We start from the raw sequence: 25,464 nt of genomic DNA on the forward strand, positions 1-25,464 counted from the left end.
ATGCAGCTTCAACTCAGAGACCTCTGGGGCCAAGGAGAACACTTCTATGCAAACAGCATGTAAGCATGGTGTTTGATACATGCCTGTTTCCCTCAAGTGAGGGGCCCCCCAGTGAAAACTGAAATGGCAGCTTAGCCTGGCTGTGCTGCTGGCTATATAGGCACTTCACCTGTAAGCTGACTTTTGGGCTTTCAGTTTCACTAGCACATTTGAGGCAGAGAAAACTCTGAAACCCAACCAGGCATGTGCAGCCCGGCAGTGTTCTAGCTAGCCATGGGCAACAGCTGACAGCTGGGGCAACATGGTGGGGTATTCTTGGATAAGCTGGCGACACTTTATCCCCTTGTTCTTCTGGCAGAAGAGCAAAGAGGTAGCAAGTACAAGGAAAACACCCTCTAGGTGGAACAAGCTGAGTTCTGGGGTTAGTAGCCAAAACAGCTAACAGTGGCCGTCTGTTCCAGTTTTCCTCGTCTTCTAGCTTCAAGGCTAGCAAACAGAAGAAAAGAATGATGGGGCAGAGATGTTTGACCAAGAATGCAGGACAGCTCCTACTTTTTAAGCTGCCAGGCTATCCTGTAATTGCTTAATGTTCACAAAGTATCTATATTTCAGAAGGTGTTTTACTTCTGTCCCCTTATCAGCCTGCCCCTTAAATCTCAATCCACTGCTTCTTGAAAGGACATTTTGGTGAGAATGGGAGGTTGAGCGTTGTAACATGTCATTCAGATATTAGGTTAGTGAACCTGTAACGCAGAACATTTGCAAAGTGTCTGTTTTTCCCCATTAAACACAGTGATCTAAGTAATAATTTGCTTAAATGGGAAATAAAGTTGTGGCCCAGACAAATATCTTCACCGTGGTTTCATTGATTAGTCCTGTAATCAATCAAACCAGATGGACACAAACCACCCTATCATTACTCAGCTTGTTATTAAAGTGAAATGTTTTCTGTTCCTTTGTAACAGCACAGAGCAATCAGTGACAGGAGGTGGAATACATATAATTAATCAAGTTCTGTTGATTAAATACAATTTCCTTTTTAAAACAGGCTGGCCTGAGTCACAGCTTTAGTCAATAATGCACAGTATTAAGGTATAATGGTCAAAACAATGCTCTCCTTCAGTGCGTTAAGATTTGTTTGTTTAGTGTCACAAAAGTCCCTTTCGTGTGCTACAGAGAAAAGGAAATAGCCCTGACCTCAACTGGACTATGGCAAAATGTATTCAATTTTGTATCACAGTTAAGTCCCTATAAACATTTGTGCTCAAGCAAATTCAAATGACTCTCTTGTGTTTTCAGGTACATTTTTATGCACTAACCTCTTAGTTAATGTCTACAATTTCATTCTCACTTTCCAAAATGGTTTTGTATTATTGAAAAAATTCATGATACCTCATGATTTCCAGAAATTTTCATAAAAGGCCTCTGGTTTTCAGCTCTACAAAGATTTTGGACTTTTCAACACATTGCTTAACTATTAAGATATGAAGGTTTCATACCCAAATTTTGCAGCAATATCGTAAACTTGCTTTTCATGCTGAAGAACCTTTTCTCTGTCTCCCTCAAAAAGCAAGGTAGTGACACATAGCACATTGGGATCAAATCCTTTGAACTGTGGAAAGACAAGCATCTCCATTATATGAAGGTAGTACAGCAAGATACCATTATTCATGTTGATCGACCATTTTAAGTCATTTACAATATATTCATGTTCCAAACTTATTTTGAACACAATACAACTCTTCTAAAGCTGATTCACAAGCATTTTAGCATAAACAAGAGGCATATTTCAAGGTAACATGGCACATATTTGAAAGTGTGATACTTAAGAGAAACGCTCAAGAGGATGTCGTCAAGAGAACCAATCTGAAAATTCACTTTTACGAACGCAAGCAGGGGGGAAAAGAGCAACTGAAGTGTTGTAAAGCATCCATTATTTTCTATTCTGTAACCATTTACAACTATTGCCATGTGGATGTTTCTGATAATAAGTGAATCTTCATTCTCTGAACATGAAATTTCATTTTGAAACTTTCCAAGTTCAACAAACTTCTGCTGCTAAAATAATGGAGGATACAGAATTAATATGTTGGCATCAAGATTAGCAGGAACAGCCTATTGGCGTGTGTGGTTTCGCTTTTTTCCTCCCCCAACCCTAATGGTAGAGGCCAACAAGTCAATGAAGAGATATCTTGCACACGCAAAAATACTTCTCATTCAGATAAATGCAGGAACTCTGACACCAGAAGTTCCCACCTCTCTTCCCCACCTGTGTTGTGCTACTAGGTAAAGGTAAAGGGACCCCTGACCATTAGGTCCAGTCATGGCTGACTCTGGGGTTGCAGCATTCATCTCGCTTTATTGGCCGAGGGAGCCAGCGTACAGCTTCCGGGTCATGTGGCCAGCATGACTAAGCCGCTTCTGGCGAACCAGAGCAGCGCACGGAAACACTGTTTACCTTCCTGCCGGAGCGGTACCTATTTATCTACTTGCACTTTGACGTGCTTTCGAACTGCTAGGTGGGCAGGAGCAGGGACCAAGCAACGGGAGCTCACCCCGTCACGGGGATTTGAACTGCCGACATTCTGATCGGCAAGTCCTAGGCTCTGTGGTTTAACCCACAGTGCCACCCGTGTCCTGTTGTGCTACTACTCTCAACTAAAACAGCTGGCAGATGCTGTTCTGCCATTTGCACCCTTAGACTCTGGACTAGTGTAGACATTAAGCACATTTTTTTTTAAAAAAAAAATCCAGGTTAAGATTTGGTGTGGGGGAAGAAGAGAAGACCTAACATGCAATTTTATACAGTGTGCTTTTGCAGGCACGTGTGTCCAAATCTTTTAGAATCTGAATTAATTAGAGGCAGAGGATAAAAATTAAATACCTTTGTGATGTAGAATTTTTTCAACCCATCCAGAAGCGATGTAAAAATTGAAGAAACCTGTGGTTTAAGAGCATGTCCTTGGCAAGAGTTAGGAAAAAGGAAAAAAAATGTAAGACAACTATATTAATGGAGTTCAGAATTTTATTTGGAAATGTGACTGAAAAGCTGGAGCTTAGTTTTTTTATTAGTAAGTGCTCCATTTCTTAGCAAAATAAACTTACCACTAACACTGTTGCAAGGGACATGGGAACCCTGCACGTTTAGGCATAAATGCAAGAAATCTGAACACTTGGTGAAATCTGTCAAGTCTAATTCTTTGCCTGCTTACAAAAGTACATCAAAATAGGAGTTTGTGATTCTCTTTCCTACAGAATGACTACCTCTGCACTACAGAGAACAGACGTATTTGCTATTCCACAGTTCCGTCCATAAAGTCAGGTAGATTCCCTATTTTTGTTTGTTTAGAAGCCACTTGTATTTTCATGCATTCAAAAGTTAATTTGGCTGTTTTTACAGATTTTACAGATTACAAACACACACACACCGATGGGAGAAACCTAGCTCTGAAGTTCTGTTTGTGGATCAGCTTTTCATCTAGTGGAGACATTCACGTAAGAGAAGGAGAGTGGATTTTTCACAACTACTTCTGTAACAATCTTACACTTTGACTCAATGCTATCTATAGTAGAAGTGCTAGGAGATGTTTACCTAGTCTCAGATTATTTTCGCCTACATTATCTAGCTTTTGCTGACAAGTCAGAATGGGGTGGGAGATGGTATTTCACACCCCCAATGCAACAAAGAAACCTTGTTCACTAAGGCTGCTCCCACAACTCTAGAACAATCAAATGCTCTTCTTCATTAACTGCAGCACTAAGTCAACTTCCTCAGTCAAGCTCTGTCTGCCCAAAAATGTTCTAATTTTCTTAAAGAGAATAAACCAACAAAGTAGTGGTAGAAGGAAAGAGATGTAAGAATCACAAGACAGTTCTTTTTATTATTTCAACAAGCTTTAGGGAGAGACTGCTAGTACAATGACTGCTGCTGCACTTTATGGGGGTCTATTTTTTGTCTTGCTTTTAAGCTTTCTCTCTTTAGGGACACCATCCAATCAAAGAAACTGAAAAATAATGTGAGTTTTAATTGATTAAACCTACGAAAGTATGCATACTAATAAACAGAATGGAAAAACTAAGTATGCTCTGTTTTCAGATGATGCATGTGTGGAGAAACATTTCTTCTTGTGCGAGAGAAGGTAGGAATGCCTCTAAGATAAATGAGACTATGTATGTTTTAAATCACTTAAAAATGTGTTGTCTAATTAAGGTGCCCCTGATCAGTTGATCAAGAGGTTTTTAATTAAAGGGGGGGGATCAATAAATTAAGACACTACAATCTTAATTTTGAAGAATGGTTTTGACTGCATTTGGATTTTATGTGAGTCACTGAGAGCCCAGTGCAGTCAGCAGAAAGGTAGAAAATAATCAAAGTATCCATACTGCATAATCAACTCCATCTGACGTCAGTGATGAATGGCACAAAGGAATGAACTGAAAACATCGGAATTAGTAACCAACTGCAGATTGTGCCCTCGTCCCTTTAAATTCTGATTTCAAATGTTGGATTAGAATTAACCAAGTCTAGATTCAAAGAGGTCAAGCTCTTTGACTTTTTTCCTTGACAGCTGACAAACCAACTTATTTGCAAAAGCTGTTTGCTAGGCAGCAGGGGATGCTCAAGAACCACAAGTCCAAAACTGCCTTAGCCACGCAGAACTAGCTGAGCAGTTCTCTAGATATTGGTCACTACAATGAACCATGGTTACTGGCACCAAAGAGGCAAAAATTGGAGAATGACAAGGGAGTATGGGAAAGAGGGGGCACATTTTTAATTTTCAATCCCCTATCGCCAAGGTCACAGAATACCCGCTATCAGACCACAAGGTTCGGCGCAAGTTTACAAAAGCAAATCATGAGCAAAATTAGTAAAAACTTACCAAACTGAAATTGATTATTGTCCATAAGGCGAATGGATGCAGGAGCACATCGCTATAAAGAGACAAGTTGCATGTGAATAAAGAACACCGATAGAAAGTAAAGCAATTGTGTAATTTTTTTTTAGAAAAATCTGGCATGGGATGAAATATAGTCAAACACTGAACCTCTATAAAGGAGTTACATCATGCTGTAAAAAAACACATTCAGTAATCTTAACACAGAGGCCCAGACTGATTAAGATTAATGTGGTTTGCAAAATTTGCATTGTATTACATTAGGTCAACATCTGGCCTTTGATAGCATACCCCTGTTTGTAGTCTGTCCAGCCTCAAAGACATACATTTAAGATATAGAACCAGCTCTCTATGGATCAATGCTATGTAAGGTTTTAGAAACTACTTGGAACAATGGGGGAAATATTCAAGTTTAGTGGGGGGAGAGTTGGCGCACCTTCTAGGACCTACTAATAATGCCCTGTCATTGTTAAAAAGAGTGTGTTCCCCATGTCAATAATAAAATAGAAGAAATGGTAAACAAATGGTTTTATATATATATATGTTGGGTTGTTGACAATGTTAGTCATACTAAGAGGATACCCACTGAAATTAATGGAAACGACTACACTCTGAGTAGAACTTAGCTGGATACAACCATTAACTGAGAAAGACGGAACAGAACTTATATGCAGTGCAAAAGATCATTGTGTGCAGACAGATGCACACACATTTTGTGTATACCCAAGAAACTAGGTATTCTAACAAAGGGGGTGGGGGGAAACAAACAAAGACTGACCTAAGGAAAAGGTACAGAATAAGGGAATTATTTATTGGACTGACTGGGGAATATAATAAAGAAGAGGGAGAAGGATGTAAAGGGCAACATTTTTACAATGAGTCATTTGTTAAATAAGGACACTGAATACTTTAACTGGCCCAGATCTCACCCTGAACTCAGTATGCTAGCAATACAGTTTCCCAAGCCCTTTTATGCTAATTTGTAAACGTTTTCAAGTTTGAAGCAATAGCTGCTGCCTAATTACAGCGCGCGGGGGGGGGGGGGATACTAAACCCAGGAAAGCAAACAAGAGAAATATAAAATCTTAACATTTGATTTAGCAATCTCCCAGAAGCTTAGTGGGAGATTTCCCCTTTAAGCATATTGCCCAGCCTCAAGAAAAAGATAGCAGAGCAGAGCATTAGCATGCCATCTAGTGAAAGCATTTTGATACTACTCTTTTTTATATAAATAAATAAAAAGTGCAATAAAACACAACTTGAAGATAAGGTTACTTTACCTGCTTTGCTACTTCTCTTAAACAGGCCACCCCTTTCTCAAAGTTTGGAAATACTATAGACCCATACTTTTGGTATTCAGGGATTGGTCGAATTTTTATTGTAACTTCTGTTACCACTCCAAGGGTTCCTTTATAAAAAGAGGGAAATGATCATTTTGCTATTGTTGTTGAAAGATTTACAAAAATCATTTTGTGATTTAGTAGGCAAAATTAAGAATCCCATCTTTGTTTATTTTGAAAACCATGCCCAATTCTTTCACAAACATTTCCTATTCCAGAACCTCCAAATGGCAGTGTTCAGTTAGCGCAGTAATGTTCGTTAATGCAGTATTTATCAAATTGTGAGGATTAGGTTTCTAATTGTAGAAATATTGCAATTCGTAAGATTAAATATTGATGTAATTTTAAAGTTCCATCATAATGTGAAGAAAGCTTTGCTCTTTCAACGTAGTGTAGTTAAAACTATGATATAAGCAGTGCTTTTTTCTGGGGGGACGCATACCCCTAAACATTTTGTGAATATGTTTGGCCTCATTGAGGGGCAGTATTTCAATATGAGTAGGAAAATGAGAGTACCCCTAAACATTTTTTTAGAAGAAAAAAAAGCACTGGATATAAGCACCAGGGGCAAGTTATAACTAGTGTGCTAGGTGCTTTTCTTCCAAAAAGACCAATATAGAAAGAAATTGTTTTGCACTGTTTAGTATCAAGAAGAACATCAAAAGAGGCTTTCTCATATTTTGACAGCACTTGCCAATCATTTAAACAGAACAGAAAAAAAGTACTGGGAAACAAGGAAGTGTGTGCCCAGCCAACCAGTGGAAGTGTGCTGAACAGAAAGAAACTGCTAGCAAACCAGCAGCTCTATAACTATGGCTGCCTTGTATGTTTGGTAGTCAAAATAGTCTGGGTTCTAGTCTATAACTAACTCAATCCATGGTTTGGCACAATGCCCGAGCTACTGCATGTAGTAAATAAAATGGGTCAATGAACTACAACACAGAGTGCCTCAGAATTTCTTCATAGAAATGTATTGCGCATCATTGTGTGTCAGCATCAATTGAAGCCCAGGGCAGTGGCTTCCGGGGAGGTCAGGAGCACCCAGCATGAAGGGGGGGGGGGAGAGGGAATTGTTCTGTCCAGCAAGCTGATACGCTTGCACAGACGGGATAGGCTTGCACAGATTTTGTAAAATGACAATGTAGACTAAAAAAAGGGCAATTTCACATTATCTGTCACGTGTCCATCACTTTTCCCTTATTCCAAATGAGAACTCTAAAACGGTTTTAATAAATTAGTTTAACGCTTCAGCAAACACAGCGCACCAGAGTTATACTGTCCCTACTTAATCCCGACAGAGAATTTTCATCTCTGTACTCTTGTAATCCAGCATTTAGCTGGATGTCCACTGCAAATGAAGCACCTCTAGGAAACTAGGTACTCTGTACTGTAATGCCCTATTGAATAACAGGGACGTGATGGCGCTGTGGTCTAAGCCACTGTGCCTCTTGGGTTTGCTGATCGGAAGGTTGGCAGTTCGAATCCCTGCGATGGGATGAGCCCCCGTTGCTCTGTCCCAGCTCCTGCCAACCTAGCAGTTCAAAAGCAAACTAGCACAAAGAGATAAATAGGTACCAATGTGGCGGGAAGGTAAATGGTGTTTCCATGCGCTCTGGCTTTAGTCACGGAGTCCTGTTGTGCCAGAAGCGGTGGAGTCCTGCTGGCCACATGACCCAGAAAAGTTGTCTGTGGGCAAATGCCAGCTCCATTGGCCTGAAAGCAGAGATGACCGCCGGACACCACGGTCGAATTTGACTGGAATTAACCATCCAGGGGTGTTTCACCTTTTACCTATTGCATACACAGGGCTACCTTGTTACAAAATGTCGTGATGGTCCATTTGTTTTAGTTTTTTCACCTTACATAGAACACAGAGTTTCTATGATCAGAAAATCCAAGCTATAATTACTTTTAAGTGGAGTGGCTAAAGCAAAAAGCACCCTAGATATGCTTACTCAAAGTTCCACTGTGCTTAGTGGGGCTTACTCAATAGTATGTTTAGAAATGCAGTCTAAGATGCAGGAGAGTTAGCGTTAAGCAGGAGGCATTACTAATCTGGCACTGCTCCAAGAAAAGGCAACAGCCTCTTCCTTAGCAGTACAAATTAGTACATCATACCAAAATAGGTCTACAGCTATATATACTGTGTTAAAATTGCACTGTATCTAACGGCATCAACTGTGGAAATCTTATTCTTTATGGCAAAAGGAATAAGCCCTTTCAAATCCAATGTCTTCCAGTTGTTTTGGACTCCTTCCATTAGCTGCAGCCTGCATGGCCAATGGTCAGGGATGAGAGGAGTTGTGGCTCAAAACAACTGCACACAAAACCTGCAATTCTATTTTGATGCATACCTTCAGATCCTAAAATGAAATGATGGATGTCAGGTCCTGTTGACATACGCGGTCCTTGACAGCTTTTCTGTATCACACCTCTTGGGGTTACCATTTTTATATGAACCACCTGTATAATAAAAGATATTCGCCTAAAAATTACATACAAATTGAAACATACAAAAGCATGTGAGCATACCAAAGCCTCAAAACTATCATTAGCCTAAACCAAAATATACCACTATCGATCAAAATATTTAATATTCAACTTTGCCTCTCTAAGACTAGACTGGGTTTTTTTAAAAAAAACAACAACTATCTTTGGAATTTCAGAACAACCTAAGTTTCCACTAACTGACAAAAAGATTAGAACAAGTATCAAACACCGATAAACAGTAATGAGATCATTTGCTTGGGGGGGGGGTAATTATTACCAGGTCTTCAATGTTTCCGTAAATGTTTTTCTTCATGCCTGATGCTCGCGTTGCCACCCAGCCTCCAAGTGTACTGAATTCCATTGAATCTGGTTCGTGGCCCATACAGTAACCGCTTTCACCCAGCTAAACACATGAAAAGAAGACAGCATTCGTGTAACGGACAGCTTTCTAAGGAAATGAAACTTCAACTCCAGAATTTGGTTTTGTAGATGCGTGTCTTTCCAGAGACGGGCAGGAAAGCCCGCTGTCTTGCACCAATAAAATAAAATCTGCTTTCATTAACATGGTTACTCCAAACAGAATTGTACTTTTTGCTACCAAGTTTTATCCACATAATCACCCTCTGGTATACAATCACGCAGAAGTACACAGACAATTCACCCATGAGACAATTCGTTAGCATTAGTTGTGATTGCTGCATCGTTTGCGGGGGGTGGGGGGAGGCTGGACTAGATTACTGTTCCAAGTCCCTTCCAACTCTACGATTTTATCATGGCAGTACTTTTCACACCACCCTTATTGCAAAAACAGTTGCAAAGCCACATACCTCAAGCTGATGTTGTACTGTGCCCATGAATACACAATCAGAAGAGGGTGAAAAATAGCCAAAGATTATTGTATTAACTGGACCCAGGTCTCAGTAGCATGTATTAAACGTAGCTGTTAGCTTGCCTTATTTATCCCCACAGTTCAAAAAACCTAAATCTGATCCCTTATTAAGAACATTCGACATGACACAATTTTAGCTTGAAGACTACAGCTCAAAAGATTTCACTTAAAAGACAATACAGCAAGCACTTAGTTATGGTTCTGGTAATATGCAGCTGGGTCTGTAGAAATCCTGAGCAACCAATTATATTCCATCCGTTCAAGAAGAGGCAACTTAATATACAACCATCTGGCTGGGATTTCTATGTGCAATACTACAGTATATTTGCTATGCAGATGAGGAATTTCTACACATTTGTCACTGGTTTCATTTTTCTTTATTAGTTGGGCTTTGCCATCTGCACTGCCTCAAAAATGGAATGAAACGCCTTTATACATTGACCCCACCAAAGCTCTCCCAATGAAACTGCTCAGCAGAGCAGTCTTTTATGTCAACTGGCACAGGAACTGGTCACATGGGCTTGCATTTGAAACCACATTATGTGCTGAAAACATGTGAGAGATGGATTATTCAAGAATGCCCTATGGGATGGAATAGCTCCCAAGTGTTTTCTGGTACAACTTCTCTTGGTAATATAATAATAAGGGTAAAACTCAACTGTGTCCATCCACAAGAACACACCATTGGTTAAATTAAATTAAATACACTGTACCCCCAAAATGTGCTTTGGAGTATTGTGGGGACAGTATGGAGCAGATTTTCAGGGTGCAGGAGTGAGGAGAGGAAGGGCAAGTCCACACATGCAGTGTTGCTGCTCTGCGTCTGGAATTGCTTAAACGCAATATATATATCTGCCAGTTTCTTCTGCTTTATTACATGCTACAGTATGGTCACCATGACATTTCAATGATGCAGGGATTGGCATTCCCTATCTTAAAGATCTGATAATACAGCAAGTCTTGAGCTCTTAAAATGTAAGTCACAAGACTGTGTGCTAGCAAAAAGACGGTTTTACTTATAAATGTATACTATATACTACCCTCTTATAAAACACCAAGAAAGAAGGATCCCCCCCAAACAGCCACATTATATGAGGGTTATGTTTAAATCACTAGCAGGGTATATGAATTTATTATTAGAAATATGAAACGTAAGCTTTAAAAAATAAAATAAAAACCACTCCAAACCCCTAGCATCCTCTGGACAGATTGCAAGCATAGGCACTGCCGGAGCTTCTGTGGACTAACACCGTCAAATTTCAAATTCCCTTGCTATGCAAATTCTTTTGAACAAGATCACATATTTCTGCAGAGGAACACCTACAGGACCACATGACCCACTCACAATACTTGAGTATATACTCTTGAACATGCTTCATATGTTGACCAAAGTGCTGTGAATATGTTCTGATTATATAAAAATATACACTGAATAACAATCTTTGTGATCCAGAAGAAGCCCCCCCCCCCAAGAGAAATGGCAGGAATTGCTTTGGTTTTAAAGAAGCTGCTGCAGCAAAAGAAGCTATTATGCCTTATTCTAGTGGGACAAGAGTCTGTGGCATTTCAAGAATGGAACAGTCAGTGAAACATCCGAAGTTACTAGCCTGGAAAAATGTCATTTAAATTAAGAGAATATGCTCCGTGCATTTTAATTCTAACCTTTTTTTAAAAAAGCTATAGCTCTGGAAAGGTTAAAATACTACATCAAACAGTAAGAGGATATAAAAATAAAAAGTATGAAAGGCCATCTCATCAGAAAGTGCTGTGTTTGTAGTTTGCAACAAAAATCATTTCTTTGGAAAAAGCTACAGAACCCTTTTAAAGGAGGACCACTCGTCTACAGAAAGTCTATTACTAAGTATTGCAAGTAGTTAACGATTCAAACATATTTTAAAGTATGTAGGACTGGAGAATGCTTTTAGACAAGTTCCACAGCAGTGCTCCCCAAATGTGTTTTTGGACTACAATTCTCATCATCCCTGACCACTGGTCCTGCTAGCTGGGGATGATGGGAGTTGTAGTCCAAAAACCGCTGGAGAACCAAGTTTGGGAAACCCTGATCTACAGCAATCCTTTGACACCTTCCCTTTAAGAGTGATGTGAAACAGGGCTGCATTCTTGCCCCAACTCTCTTTGACGTGTTCTTCTCCCCATAGCTCTCATATGCCTTCAGCTCAACTGAAGACAGTATGTAGATCCATTCATGGAGCGACAGGGGTCTATTCAACCTGGCATGCCTCCACACCAAAACGAAAGTGTGGCGGGTCCTTATCTATGAGGTTTTTTTTGTAACAGCATTGACAACACACTCTCAGGAAACTCTACGGAGTCTCACCAACCATTTTGTCCCAGCCTGCATGGAGTTCAACCTTAACACCACCCTGACGGCCAACATCCTGGGTCAGGATGTTGCCTGCCCTCCATTGGTGACCACATGCTTGAGGTAGTAGGCAGTTTTGTTTACCTGGGCTCCCCCATAACCAGCAACTTCTCCATCAACACCAAGCTGGATAGGTGTACTGGCAAGGCAGCTACAGCAGTGGCTCGCCTCTCCAAAAGCATCTGGGAGAATGTGTTGCTAACAACCAATCCCAAGATGAAGTCCCACCAGGCTTGTGTGTTGGGCATGCTGCTTTCTGGCAGTGAGCCAAGGGAAACTTACACCTGTCAGGAGCGATGCCTCAATGCCTTCCACATGCGCCACATCAAGAAGATTTGAGGCATCACGCGGCAGGACCAAGTCTCAAACAAAGACGTGCTCTCCCAAGCTCATTTTCCCAGCATGTTCACACTACTATCTCAGCAACATCTACCCTGGCGCAGTCATGTCCGCAGGACACGAACTCGTATAATGATTAAGACAGAGCTGACTCAATAACTTGGAAAATATACAAAGTACATTTGGCAAATGTAAAAACCGAAAGTAATTCTCAAAGGAGTAAGATACCTGTCTTTCCAAGTCTTGTCCAACAATGCCAGCTTCAACATGAGCGGTTAAATTTTTCTCATCTATCCAGTGAATCCTGTTCTATTACAAAGAAACCAAAGTAAGACTTGTGAAATGATTTGATAGTTGACAAAATCAACAGCGTTTAGCCAATTCCACACACTTACCTGAAAGTAAGCCCCATTAAACACAATAGGGCTTACTTCCAAGCAGACATGTATAGGATTGTGCCTTCAGCGGCTGGAAATGGGAAGGTGTAAACATACATATTTTTTGCCTGTCTGAACTATTACTGTTTCACACAGGAACTAAAATTGTAATGATGTAGGCCCAATAGCCTAAAGCAAAAATATCCGCAGGGAACTGAGGCCCATAGATTCATATAAGAACTATGCATCAATTTACCAATGCAATCAATACGGTCTTAGCAAATTTTTTGCAGATGAAGTACTCAGAGTAGTAAAGGATAAAAAAAGATTAACAGGTGATTTTTTTTTCTTACTCAATCCTGCTAGAGGCTAGATTTTTTAAAAAGGAACAAGATGTGCTTGTGCCTACTTCGGATATTAATGGCTGAACTTTATCCTGTTTTCTCCTGGGGCACCTTGCCCTAGTTACTTGAGTGTTGCACTATGAACTGGGACTGGGCAAGTATGGCAAACACCATGCCATGCAGTGCCCCACCCTATGCGCAAACCAGAAGGGGATTTTATACAGAACTTTTAAGACAAAGGATTCTGGACAAACTGATGTTCAGTAATGACATCTTTATGCTGCACATATTCACTGAAATAAAGATTGACCTTGCATTGTATACAGAAGGACCACAGTGTTTCTTCCCATCCCCTCCAAACTTACCTGTTAAGTTATTCGAAAGCTGAAAGCCCTAGTTCATGCTTTATGAAATCAATTAGCTATCTAACCCAGTGGCAGTCTTTATGCTCCCAACAGACAGCCAATGTAACATAATGGTTAAGAGTGCTGGGCTTGGGACTTGAGAAAGCCAGGCTCAAAATCTTCACTCTGCTACCAAACATGCTGAGCCTACAAAATACTTAATTTTTTGGATAGGAACCAAAAATAGTCAAGGCCTTATAAAGATGTCCATTGCCACCTTCCCCACAGTCTTTGTTACCATGTAAGGGAAGTCAGCTTAAGTTATGTTTTTGGTATTTGAAATACTTTTTACAATCTGACATTCTACACAGTTTTGCCTGAAAATGCTTTTTCCACATACCATTTGTGAGGTGTCCAATGAAACAATCGTTCTTTTCTCCTCAGCAGGACACTGAAGAGCATTAGAAACATTTGTTCCTCCTGCAGATACAAGAAACGCATTTCCGTTATTTTTCGTTCACGTGCCTTCGTGTTAGTTCTCTGATACTTAACTATGGGGCTCAAATCATTTTTAAAGAAATAAACAGTGCTACATTTGAACTTGGGATGAGGCTTCCTCAAGCAAAAGGCAACATAGCAAGGGAGTCTGCTCTTCAAAATAAAAATAAAAATAAAAATAAATCCCACTGGGCATACAAAAGCCATTAGCTATGTCTGAAGCAGCACTTTGGATTCTGGCCACTGAAAACAAGACAATTATTCTCCTTAAGGCATAAAATTGCTATATAACTTACCACCATACGGTATAATACAAGCGTTATGCTTGCAGGCTATTTCCACAATTTTAACCACATCATCATGGCAGTCTATAAACAGAAGTATAAATAGAAAATTAACAACATATAGTAAGACAGTGATTTCTGTTAAAATTTAAATGTATTAAAGTATTTCACAGTGGCTTGCTGTTACACTGATGTCAGAGGCCACAACTATACTGGAGTTAAGGAAGTGAAATCTCAATGTTTTGGACACTTTCACTTTGAGATGAAAAGGAGTCTCTGCACCACCAATATTGGGGCTCAGGGAAGAACTATATGCAATACTGGCTGGCAAAAATGGATTGAGCCCAGATCTATTTGTTTCTGAATTTTTCACATGTTCCTCTTAAACATTGAACCCAAGTTCCTTACACTTTTCCTTTTTTAAAATCAAAACAAAACACAAAAAGCTAAAATTATCAAAAAGAACCTTACAACAAAATTACAATTCAAGTAATAGCAAATTACAGATTTAGCAGATGCTCAAAAAAGCAAGGCCGTGAAAATAGAAGTAACACAGGAGGAAAGTTAAACCAACAGCCAGCCAAAAGCCTTTCTACAAAGTCAGGCTTCAACTTGGCACCTGAAGGTCCAAGATGATGGTGCATAATGGGTTCTTCTGGAAAGGTCATTCTGTAAGGTTGATGCCACAACTGAAAAACGCCTGCTTCTAGCAAAAACTGAATGAACTTTGGTGTGGGATTGCAAGGCAGGATCTTAGACACTGAACAGAGTGCACAAAGGAAAGGCATTCTATAAGATTTTCCAGTCCCAAACAGGGCATTCAAGCAGCAAGAACCAGCATTCAAGCCCAAAAATCAATAGGCAACTGGTCTGGTCCCTCTCTGTAATACGCTCTGATTGTTGGTGGGTGTTAGTCCATCTGGTTAGTCCATCAGCTAGGAGTCTGCACTAGCTGAAGCTTCCAAAAGCTTTTCAAGGCCAGCCTGGTGTTAAGTGCTTTATAGTAGGTAGGTCTGGAGGTTACTGAAAAGCAGCCCTGGCCAGATTCAGCTTCTGGAGGAAGGGACATTGTTGGTGCACCAGCTGGTAAAAACTCTAGTGCTTGAAGTAGTTATGGATGCACCAAGTGTTATGAGATGGAGGTGCAAATAAGTACTGTACTTTTTCGTCTATGACGCCCCCATGTATAAGACCCCCCCCATTTTGGGGGACTCAATTTTAGGAAAATGAGGGGAGATGGCTCAAAGTTGTTGAGCCTCTCCCCCCACGCAGCTTCCGGCAGGAAACACTCCCTAGATCATTTCCTGCACACAGCAGCATTGGGGGAAGTTGCGCTCCCGCTAACAAGCTGGCTGGCGGCGCACAGCTTCTCCCCCCCCCCCAGCCATGTCACTATCCGTGTATTGGACGACCCCAGTTTTTTGACGTGATTTTTGAATCAAAAAATTCAATACACTGAAAAATACTGTATATCCTACAGACAACAAAGTATGGGCTAGATTCAACCAATGACTCATCCCAGGAACAGAAGCTTGCACAAGGACTCCACTGACTCTGGAGAGGTCATGAGAACCCCCAGAAGGAGGGGGCAAGGAGAGAGGGGATTATTTTGCCTGGAAATCTGAAAAGCTTACATAGCGCTACATTCCTCCCTATAGATTTCTGCTAGTTGGAAAAAAGTTGAAAATGAACTAGCAAGAACAGTCAATAGGAAAGGTGTCCATATCTTGATTTAGAGCAGCGGCCTGAATCCATCTAAAGTGGGTCATGAAAGTCTCCAGTTGGTTTCGACTAACTTGCTATGTTGGTTTCAATGGAGCATAAATGAAGAAGCTTTGGTTTCTCTGGAAAATGCTCAGAAAGCACCCCAGCAAGTGTTCTGGTATTAACAACTAGAAATAAAAATAAAGGATACTGAGCCAAGTTTTCCCAGCATCTAAGTTGCACAGCTGGAAGGAGCCAGCTGGGTAAAGGCCAGTAAATCACAGAAACTGTAAACAAGAACCCATGTAATGCATTCTGAACAGCAAATTACGTGGTCTTGAAATTGCTAGCATGGCTCAGGTTTCTTTCTTTAGCAAGAATCCGTTGCCCGTGAAAATCTGGTTGAAAGCTTACCATATCAGAACTTTATTTCATCTTCAGAAAATTAAAGGTTTGCACACACTGAAAAAAGCTTCCAAGTCTTTCATGTGTTTGTATGTTTTGATCCTGTGCCCATGTTGCATCTACCTTTCAAATTTTGACACTGTTTTCTTTCACTTTGGAGGAAAGTGACCAAACAAGTAAAGCAGAGCCTGTGTTTTGCAAAGGCTTTTTCACCAGGCTGCATAAGCAGCATTCTTGGCAGACTTCCAAACAACATTCCTGGACCAAGTACTGGATGAGATTCTGTGCTCTGCCAACATCTGCAAGTGCTTTCCAATATCAAGTTCATCCCCCGCCCCCAAATTTGTATTTTGCTATATTGGACTTCAGGGGGGGGGGAAGCCTTTGAAGAATGAGAAAAACATTCTAAAGAGCTTACCTGGCCATACAACTACATCAGGAACTCGTTGAAACATTCCTTCCCTGAGCTTATATAGTTCATGTAAGCAATGACCTAAAGTACAAAAGGGGGGGGCGATGTTTACAAAGATGTCAAGTTAAAAAATAAACATACAGTTAAAATGCAGTGTGTGTGTGTGTGTGTGTGTGTGTGTGTGTGTGTGTGTGTTCTTACCATGAGCTCTGAATATCCTAGCTTCTGCTTCTTGGGTATATGATATTTTAGCAGCTTGGAGGTCTTTGATAAATTCTTCATTTGCAATAGAAGGAGGCACATCACTAAGATTCAAGGATGCCTTCAATGTAAAAGAAAAACACAGCTATGCTCAGTGCACCTATTCAGAAGAAGAAACTCCCGCAGAGAGGCAAGGTACTTCTACAAGAAGAGAAATGCCAAGCTCTTGGGAAACCAATTCATTTTTTTGTTGTCCCCTTTCAAACTATTTATTTCTCTGTATTATTGCAAATATATAGCACCTTTCTAACAAGGCAGCCAGGGCGATACACAATTTTGAAATACTAACACCAAAAAGTGCTAGAGAATGCAGTCTTCTTAAGCTGACTGGAAACTGATGGCAATAGCTTCCTGGCCTGGCCTTCCTTGTTTCAGCCTTTCCTCGGGTCACAAAGGTTTTAAATAGTCCTAGGGAAGGTGCAGGAAGGACAAAACCATTGACAGTTCTTCCCAGAAGCCAAAGGTAAAGTATGACTCAAACCCATTTACTGGTGTTGAAATTGGGTAAAACCCTTTACCTTTCTTGTGGTCAATGCTCAGCTCATTCAACATCACTGTTATATTTCAAAGGACTTTTATTTTCTGCTACCTGTGTCAACATCTGGGTTGCACGAATCAATGGTGTTAAAGGAAAAGGAGGGTACCATGTCTCTCTCACTTTCTTTCTCCCTGCTTCATTTCTGCCTGCCTGAGCTACAGCCAGCTGAGAGGCACAAGCATCAGACAGATTTCTACTGAAAAAGGGATATTCTACTGCATGGTGCTTCTACTCTAGCCATCAAGTATCACTGACCTAAAATATTGGTCTGAAGTGGATTACACTTAATGAATGGAAGGTAAAGGCTCTAAGAACTGAAAGTTTTAATTGTATTTATCCAACCCACTTCCATTTCACTCTAGTAGAAATGCAAGTCATTTTTAGGAGATCCTGAGCTCAGGCTATACTTCATAACATTATCTTTCTTGGAAAAGACATCTACTTCTCCATTAAGGTCTGCCCCAAACGCTTTAACAATTGCACTGCAAAGCAATTGTTCTAGACAAGTTCTACTGAAATACTTGGAAATGCAGTTTAGCGTAAGAATGCAGGCAAAGCAGTGGGGCAGGATTATACCTCAACAGCAACCAAGTTGTATCATGCCAGCTTGCTTCCCAAACTTCCAGCTGACAACCAGGACACACTTTCCCCTGGATTTAAAAGCATGCTTTACAATCCAATCTCTTGTAGGAGATTTAATATACATTTAAATTTGTGCCAATGTTACTAGCTAAAAATAAATACGTCCTCAGCTTTGGTAATCAAATTGCTAACCTGTTGCATGCGGGGTTTGCGGCACTTGTGGACAAGAGTAGGTGGTGCTTATATCCCAGCTATGGCATGGAGGGGACTTCTCTGCCTCCCCCCATGCTAGCTGAGTCAAACTGTCCCAAAGTAAAAGGACCTTGGCACATTCATTTTGGACTTGACTTGTGGCACACTTGCTAAAAACGATGGAGACCAGTGGTACAGGGAACAATTTCAATGCTTCACAGCTAACTAGGGCATCTGGAATTAGCAGGTACCTGTGCTGGAATTTTATTAACTTAAAAGTGTACCTGCCCATCTATATTTGATCACTTAATTGGCCAAGTATCTGGAGGGCAGGTGTAAAGGTACTGATCAAATGTCTAAACAATTAGTGACCAAGAAACCTTGCAGAAACATAGTATGTTAGCTATTCGATATTTATCCCAGCTTTTTTATCCACAGAGCAACTGAGAACTAGTAAATCGTAACATTATAAAAAATAGATTTAAAAAATAAAAATATAAAATACAGACGCAAAACACTAAAAGTCTGTTGAAAGAAAAGGATTTTCAACCTGTGTCAAAAAGGAAGCAATGTAATGTTACTAAGAAAGGTTACAGAGGAAAGAAACCTAATCAAATCAGATTAAATAAGGTACTTCATTTTTAGACACAGATTCACACTGAACCATATAGTAAGGAACCACAGGACACTGGTAGCAAGCTTGGGAAAGGCCTCTGCCCAAGTTCTCGGATATCAGATAGTACAAAAAGGACAATGGCGATGGATCAGAGGTTAAACCTTATTCCAACTGCATGCAAAGGAATCTTAGAAGTCGCACTGAGTTACACCAAATTAGATGTTCATTTATATACTTACTCTAGAAGTACTTTTATGCTCCAGACTTCCGCTCATATATTTCTCCATCCAGTCTACTAAAAAAGGCAACACCGTACCACCTAGCCGATACCTGAATTCGAAAGTATTTTAGTCAGTTCTTTCTAGCCTGAAGCTAGTACAAATCTAGTATTTTATTTGTTCAAATATACACAAAGAGTATGTAATTTCTGGAAGGATGGGACTGAGGATCCAGGAAATTATAGATGTGTCAGTCTCACCTATCCAGCTAAGTTGCAAAGAGTTTTAATATGAGCCATTCTTAAGCAGAAAGAAGAATCAGTCTTGTGGGTGAAGTGCCAGAACAGCTTCTGCAAAGGAAAGTATCGCTCAACAACCTTTCATAATCCCGAGTCAAATAAACACCCAATTTTGTACAGTTATATACTTCTGAATTGTCCAAATGCTTTCTGAAAGCCCATCAAAGATGAAGAAAACATAGTAGTAGGTGACAAGAACCCTATTACAGATAGCAGTTAATTAAAATCTTGAGCAGAGAGTAGGGTTGCTGTTTTTGGTAGTAACAGAAAGTTTGGTATTAGGAACAGTGCTATTTAACTTATTCATAAATTATCTGGTGATTTGCGACATAAACTACTTGTTGCCTGAGAAGGTAGTTAACAGTGCAAAGTCTGAAGCATATTAAGGAGTTCTCACATATTTCTCTGGTCTGGGTAAATAAACAACAAAATGGCTGAATGGGACTGAAATAAAAAGCCACAATTGCATTCATTCATGGCATGCTCACTTTTAGAATATTGTGTACAGTTCAGGATGCCCCAAAGACAGCATCTGAAGAGAATTAGTGCAGAGCTGACAAATACCGGACAAATACAAGGATCAGAAGTTGAAGCCTATTTCCTTCAAGTTTTCAGGGATTAATCTGCAGGGAAAGACACCTCAATTAGATTGAAAAATTAAACAGTAGCTGAAGAGAATTTATTCCTTCAAAAACTAGAAGTCATCATATTAACTGACATCAAGTTTACTACAGGAGGAATTACAAATACTGTATTTCCAGAAAAGAAGAATCCAAGCGCTGCAGTACTTTAAGAAAAGTGGTGTGGCTAAATTTTGAATACGGCATGAGGTTCTTTTGAAGAAAAGATGACTAGGAGACTACAGCTGGGGAAGAGAAGCCAAGACGAAGAAGGGTTAGAGCATCTTTCCTATATGGAAGAGCTGCAGCATTTGTGGCTTTTTAGTTCAGAAAAAAAGACATGGATGTAGTTTTTAAAGATAAAAGTTATGCAAACTGTGAAGCAAGTGAATAGAAATAAGTTTGGCCGTCTCTAATACTAGACCTTTGGTTTACCCAATGAAATTAATTGGGCAACAGCCTCAAGATTCACAAAATGTGCAGTACACCTTTCACATGCTCATGAAAGTCACCATCGCATGATCTGGCAACAGCCAGTGGCTTAAATGGTTTAAGTATTAGACAAATGAATTCAGGATTAGCAAAACGAAGCACACCTTTACACAACATAAATAGCTGATGAACGTCACCATCCTACGATGTGGCAACAGCCAGTGGCTTAAGTAGTTTTATAGAGGATGATTAGACAAATTCATGGAGAAGTCTCCTCTCATAAAAAAGGTATGAGAACTGATGCCAAAAAAGCATCTCCACGTTCAGTGATCATCCTTGCCAAGTAGGGAAACCAGGATGGCAAAGTTATTGCCTTCTTGCCTTTCTTACAGGGTTTTTGGAAGCATCTATACAGCTGTTATAGGAAATGGGATGTTGGATGAGATGAGCTCTTGGTTTGATTCAGTAGGGTCCCTCTAATGTTCACAAAGAATAATTAACTCATCTGTATACATAAGGGTAGGATTCCGACTAATCCTCTGGTACTTGTAGTTAATTAACCTGTGGCTCTACAGACATGACTGAAGCACAGCTCTCATCATCCATGACTTTTGGCCATGGTGGCCGGGGTTGATGGGAGCTGGAAGTCCAGCAGCAACTTGCATCTTGGCTCATGTAGGATGAAGCAACAGATGTGCATAAGGGAATGGATCACCTATGGGATTGGAGTTATGCTGGGTCGGGGGTCAGACAACGTCCCGAGTATCTGAGTCTGGGTGACAAAGCCAAGCCTCAAAAAACTATAGACTAGTAGAAGTGGCCAGACACTCCAATCACCCCTCCCTTTTCTACAAATCCACGCAACAATCAGGGTAACAGCTTTGGCTTTAGTCTGCCACTGATGAACTATTCACATAAAGGTAACCAACAGACCACATACCTGACAGGGGCAACCCACCCAAAAGCCAATGATATTACTTCACCTAGTATTTAATATCCATTTCGTGCTTTTAAATCCCTCCTGCCCCCCATCCCTTAGAAATATTATGTATCTACAAGGATGTTACCTTTTCCCTGTGAATTCTGCTTGTCCCTTCTTATTGATGATGAATTTTGAGTCATTGTAACCCCATCCGTTCCACTTAAAAACTTCTTGCCTAAAAGGGAAAGGAGGATAAAAAGAATATGACTTGTTAGTTCACTATGTTGTTTGCTCATTTTTGTCAACGTTATAATTCTAAGATACTGTCCATTCTGACGAAATATTACATCAGCTTGCAGAACAGAACAGAACAGAACAGAACAGAATCATAGAGTTGGAAGAGACCACAAGGGCCATCGAGTCCAACCCCCTGCCAAGCAGGAAACACCATCAGAGCACTCCTGACATATGGTTGTCAAGCCTCTGCTTAAAGACCTCCAAAGAAGGAGACTCCACCACACTCCTTGGCAGCAAATTCCACTGTCGAACAGCTCTTACTGTCAGGAAGTTCTTCCTAATGTTTAGGTGGAATCTTCTTTCTTGTAGTTTGGATCCATTGCTCCGTGTCCGCTTCTCTGGAGCAGCAGAAAACAACCTTTCTCCCTCCTCTATGTGACATCCTTTTATATATTTGAACATGGCTATCATATCACCCCTTAACCTCCTCTTCTCCAGGCTAAACATGCCCAGCTCCCTTAGCCGTTCCTCATAAGGCATCGTTTCCAGGCCTTTGACCATTTTGGTTGCCCTCCTCTGGACACGCTCCAGTTTGTCAATGTCCTTCTTGAACTGTGGTGCCCAGAACTGGACACAGTACTCCAGGTGAGGTCTGACCAGAGCAGAATACAGTGGCACTATTACTTCCCTTGATCTAGATGCTATACTCCTATTGATGCAGCCCAGAATTGCATTGGCTTTTTTAGCTGCCGCGTCACACTGTTGGCTCATGTCAAGTTTGTGGTCAACCAAGACTCCTAGATCCTTTTCACATGTAGTGCTCTCAAGCCAGGTGTCACCCATCTTGTATTTGTGCCTCTCATTTTTTTTGCCCAAGTGCAATACTTTACATTTCTCCCTGTTAAAATTCATCTTGTTTGTTTTGGCCCAGTTCTCTAATCTGTCAAGGTCGTTTTGAAGTGTGATCCTGTCCTCTGGGGTGTTAGCCACCCCTCCCAGTTTGGTGTCATCTGCAAATTTGACTGCATTATTATATAACTGATGTACAAAGCTGTACGTAGCCCCTTAGCTGCTTATAAACACTCATTTTTGTTACATTAATGCTTCTGACAGCAATGCTTCTGAACACCAGTTGCTGGAAGCTGACGGGGAGAGATAGCGCTCTTGCGCTTGAAGGTTTCCCACAGGTCTGCATGCCACTCTTGAGAATTAATTAATGTTCTTTATGTTCTTTATGTTCTTATGTTAATGACATTCTGAAGAAGGACATTATCCAGAACCTGTTTTACTTAACGAAATACCCAGAGTTACGACATAGGTGTGTAGGTATGTTGACAAGTGACACCTGAAACTGTGAAGCACCACATGCTATTGTTGTAAATGAAGGGAAGATTTTTGTTTGTCAGCAACTTGCTCCCACAATTTAGAAGAGTCTTAAGAAGGGGACAGGTGAAGCTAGAATGAAATTTGTAGATGCAACATCTGCATCCTGAAGCGAGGCTAACTATGTAACAGAGTGCTGGGTATTTGCCAGGGATAAGAAACCTTTCAGTTTGAAGACTACATATCCTTCTGGGCAGGCAAAACCGCAGGCACACGTGGGTGGAGCAATAAATATAAACTTTACCTATGTACAGTAGACTAGCTTCTGCACAAATTCACACAACCCTCTCACCCGCCATCCAGGAAACCAAGATGCATTATCGAAGTGCACAGACTCATTCCAGCCAGGGGAAAATCACTCTAGGAGAGTGTGAAGCAAGGCTGATGAAAAATATGGCTAGAAAAGTCTCAAGGGCCAGACAAAGGCCCCGGGGGCCCCATTTGCCCCCAGAGCCGGAGTTTCCCACCCTTTAGGTGTGCAGAAAGACGCGTTGTGAGAATTTGCTAGAGCAAATGTTCAATAAAGGCAATCCTAACCTAGCTAAAATAAACTAGAATTGCAACTGTGTCTGGCGGTTTAACTTTGATAAGAATAAAACAAAAACTCAAGTGCGCTACACATCTGGTGTGACAGTGACAGCTTGCTGCTTCGATGTATTCCTCTACAGTGTTAAGAAAATCACCCCCAAAATGTTTCCACAGAACCATGCTTAGAAAAATTCAAGCTGTGAGAACAGCATGTTAAAACAGGATGTTAAGTAATTCTAAAACACTCCTCCATCCAAAACATACAGCTTTACGATTTACGCTGCCAATTTTAAAAGAGCACTACTCATATTTCTTTACAAAGCAACAAAACTTACAACATATGCATTCCCCCCCCCCCCATTTGAGAGAGGAGACATTCAGGGAAGAATGATCAAAGGGTCTGGGAAGATTATTTGTTCACAATCCAACAACAGATGTTATCAGGAAATGTTATAAAGAGGGAGCTATGGCACACAAAGCACCACCCACAAGGTGGCAGTATTTCCATTTATTTGAATGAGACAGGCAATCCTTTTGTAAGATCTTCATATCAAAGCAAGCAGATATTACAAAAAAGCCATGTAACTAGTGTTCAACTTCATTCATCCGCAAAAGGTTAGAAAGTGTCTTTCAGCCACATTAAATGTGTGTTTCTTACATGCCAATTGTCATGTGGATTTCATTTCTGGACCCTACCACTTCATACAGATTAAGTCAGGGAGTAGTGTTAGAAACTCATATATAAACTAGGTGCCAAATGGCTCCTTAAACCAAAGTTGCAATCGCCAAAACAGAATTTCTAGTTGCCATTTTTGGGCACAACGGCTTTAAAATCTAATTTTTCAAATGATGGACTGACTGGGATTGATTCTCAGTTAAAAATCTAGCTAGTTCAGATGACAACTGTGAGCTACGTTAAGAGCTTTGAGAACTTAGAGAAGTCACTTGATTCAGGGACAGTCCATGTATATATTGGCGTATTCAGACCTTTTTTCCTTAATGATGACTTCTGCTGAGGCTAAACAGAAAAAGCAATTTGATTCCAGAAATTCATTCTGATTGCGCAGATAAAATATAACTGATAGAATTCTACAGGATGGGGTATTGGTGTGTATGAAAACAGTCCAGATCCACTGATCCCCAGATAGTGGAAATGTCAGGTAATACTGAAAGGAATACTAAAAGAAAATAATTGAATGAATGAATACTGCTTCAAGAAGCCATCCTATCTAAAGACATCTTCTTACCATATCCTTTTCAGAGATTTCCCGACTCTATTAATCGTGCCATTGAAGCTCACATTCCTAAATTAAAATATGTGACCGGCGTCCCCTAAGGTTTAAGGTACACATTGACAATTGATTTCAACTCTGGTGATGTTAGTGGGAAGCTGTCTGTTTGGGAAAAAAATATGCATGGTTGAATTAGTAATCTAGCCAATGGAAATAATACAAAACAAATATGGAAATTGGAACAGATTGTTGTCTAGTCGTTTAGTCGTGTCCGACTCTTTGTGACCCCGTGGACCAGAGCACGCCAGGCACTCCTGTCCTCCACTGCCTCCCGCAGTTTGGTCAAACTCATGTTTCAAGAACAATACTAGTTAACTACCACAACTGTAATTTTAGATACATATATTTTTAGATAATTATTTGAGCAGGTTAATAGTTTTCAGTACCTTCATATCTTTAAAATCTAAATCATAGGTAAAATCGAGTTTCATGTAGAACTTCCCTCTACTCTCTGCAGCTGACTGGGCAGGCACACAAGGGAACTGCAAGGGGAAGGAGATGAAGGGGAAGTCCCATTGTTCAAGCAAAGTGCATCCCGCTGGCAGACAGATGTGTATACTATGGAATTGTTTGAGCTTAATATATAAATACAAGAATAAAATAAGGAGAGCTTTTAGAAGTTTCCACCCCTCAAATAGAG

General features: G+C 40.4%; 1 protein-coding gene across 5 annotated transcripts in view; it reads right to left on the minus strand.

Annotated features, from left to right (window-relative positions):
• AGPS (alkylglycerone phosphate synthase) overlaps positions 1-25,464 on the minus strand; it is a 52,349-nt gene that overhangs the window by 14,075 nt on the left and 12,810 nt on the right. For 4 of the 5 annotated variants that reach the window (XM_053410052.1, XM_053410043.1, XM_053410066.1 and 1 more), the window contains exons 2-14: positions 21,530-21,619; positions 19,133-19,223; positions 16,906-17,026; positions 16,711-16,785; positions 14,196-14,267; positions 13,802-13,881; positions 12,565-12,645; positions 9,003-9,128; positions 8,590-8,698; positions 6,176-6,303; positions 4,881-4,932; positions 2,885-2,961; positions 1,500-1,612 (exon numbers count right to left, since the gene is read on the minus strand). In XM_053410052.1, the coding sequence (XP_053266027.1) occupies positions 1,500-1,612; positions 2,885-2,961; positions 4,881-4,932; positions 6,176-6,303; positions 8,590-8,698; positions 9,003-9,128; positions 12,565-12,645; positions 13,802-13,881; positions 14,196-14,267; positions 16,711-16,785; positions 16,906-17,026; positions 19,133-19,223; positions 21,530-21,619 (1,215 nt within the window). Of the gene's footprint in view, positions 1-1,499; positions 1,613-2,884; positions 2,962-4,880; positions 4,933-6,175; positions 6,304-8,589; positions 8,699-9,002; positions 9,129-12,564; positions 12,646-13,801; positions 13,882-14,195; positions 14,268-16,710; positions 16,786-16,905; positions 17,027-19,132; positions 19,224-21,023; positions 21,235-21,529; positions 21,620-25,464 lie in introns of those variants that run through there. The other variant, XM_053410073.1, reaches the window with a different exon arrangement.

The sequence above is a fragment of the Podarcis raffonei genome, chromosome 1 (assembly GCF_027172205.1).
Source record: "Podarcis raffonei isolate rPodRaf1 chromosome 1, rPodRaf1.pri, whole genome shotgun sequence".
NCBI classification, from domain to species: domain Eukaryota; kingdom Metazoa; phylum Chordata; class Lepidosauria; order Squamata; family Lacertidae; genus Podarcis; species Podarcis raffonei.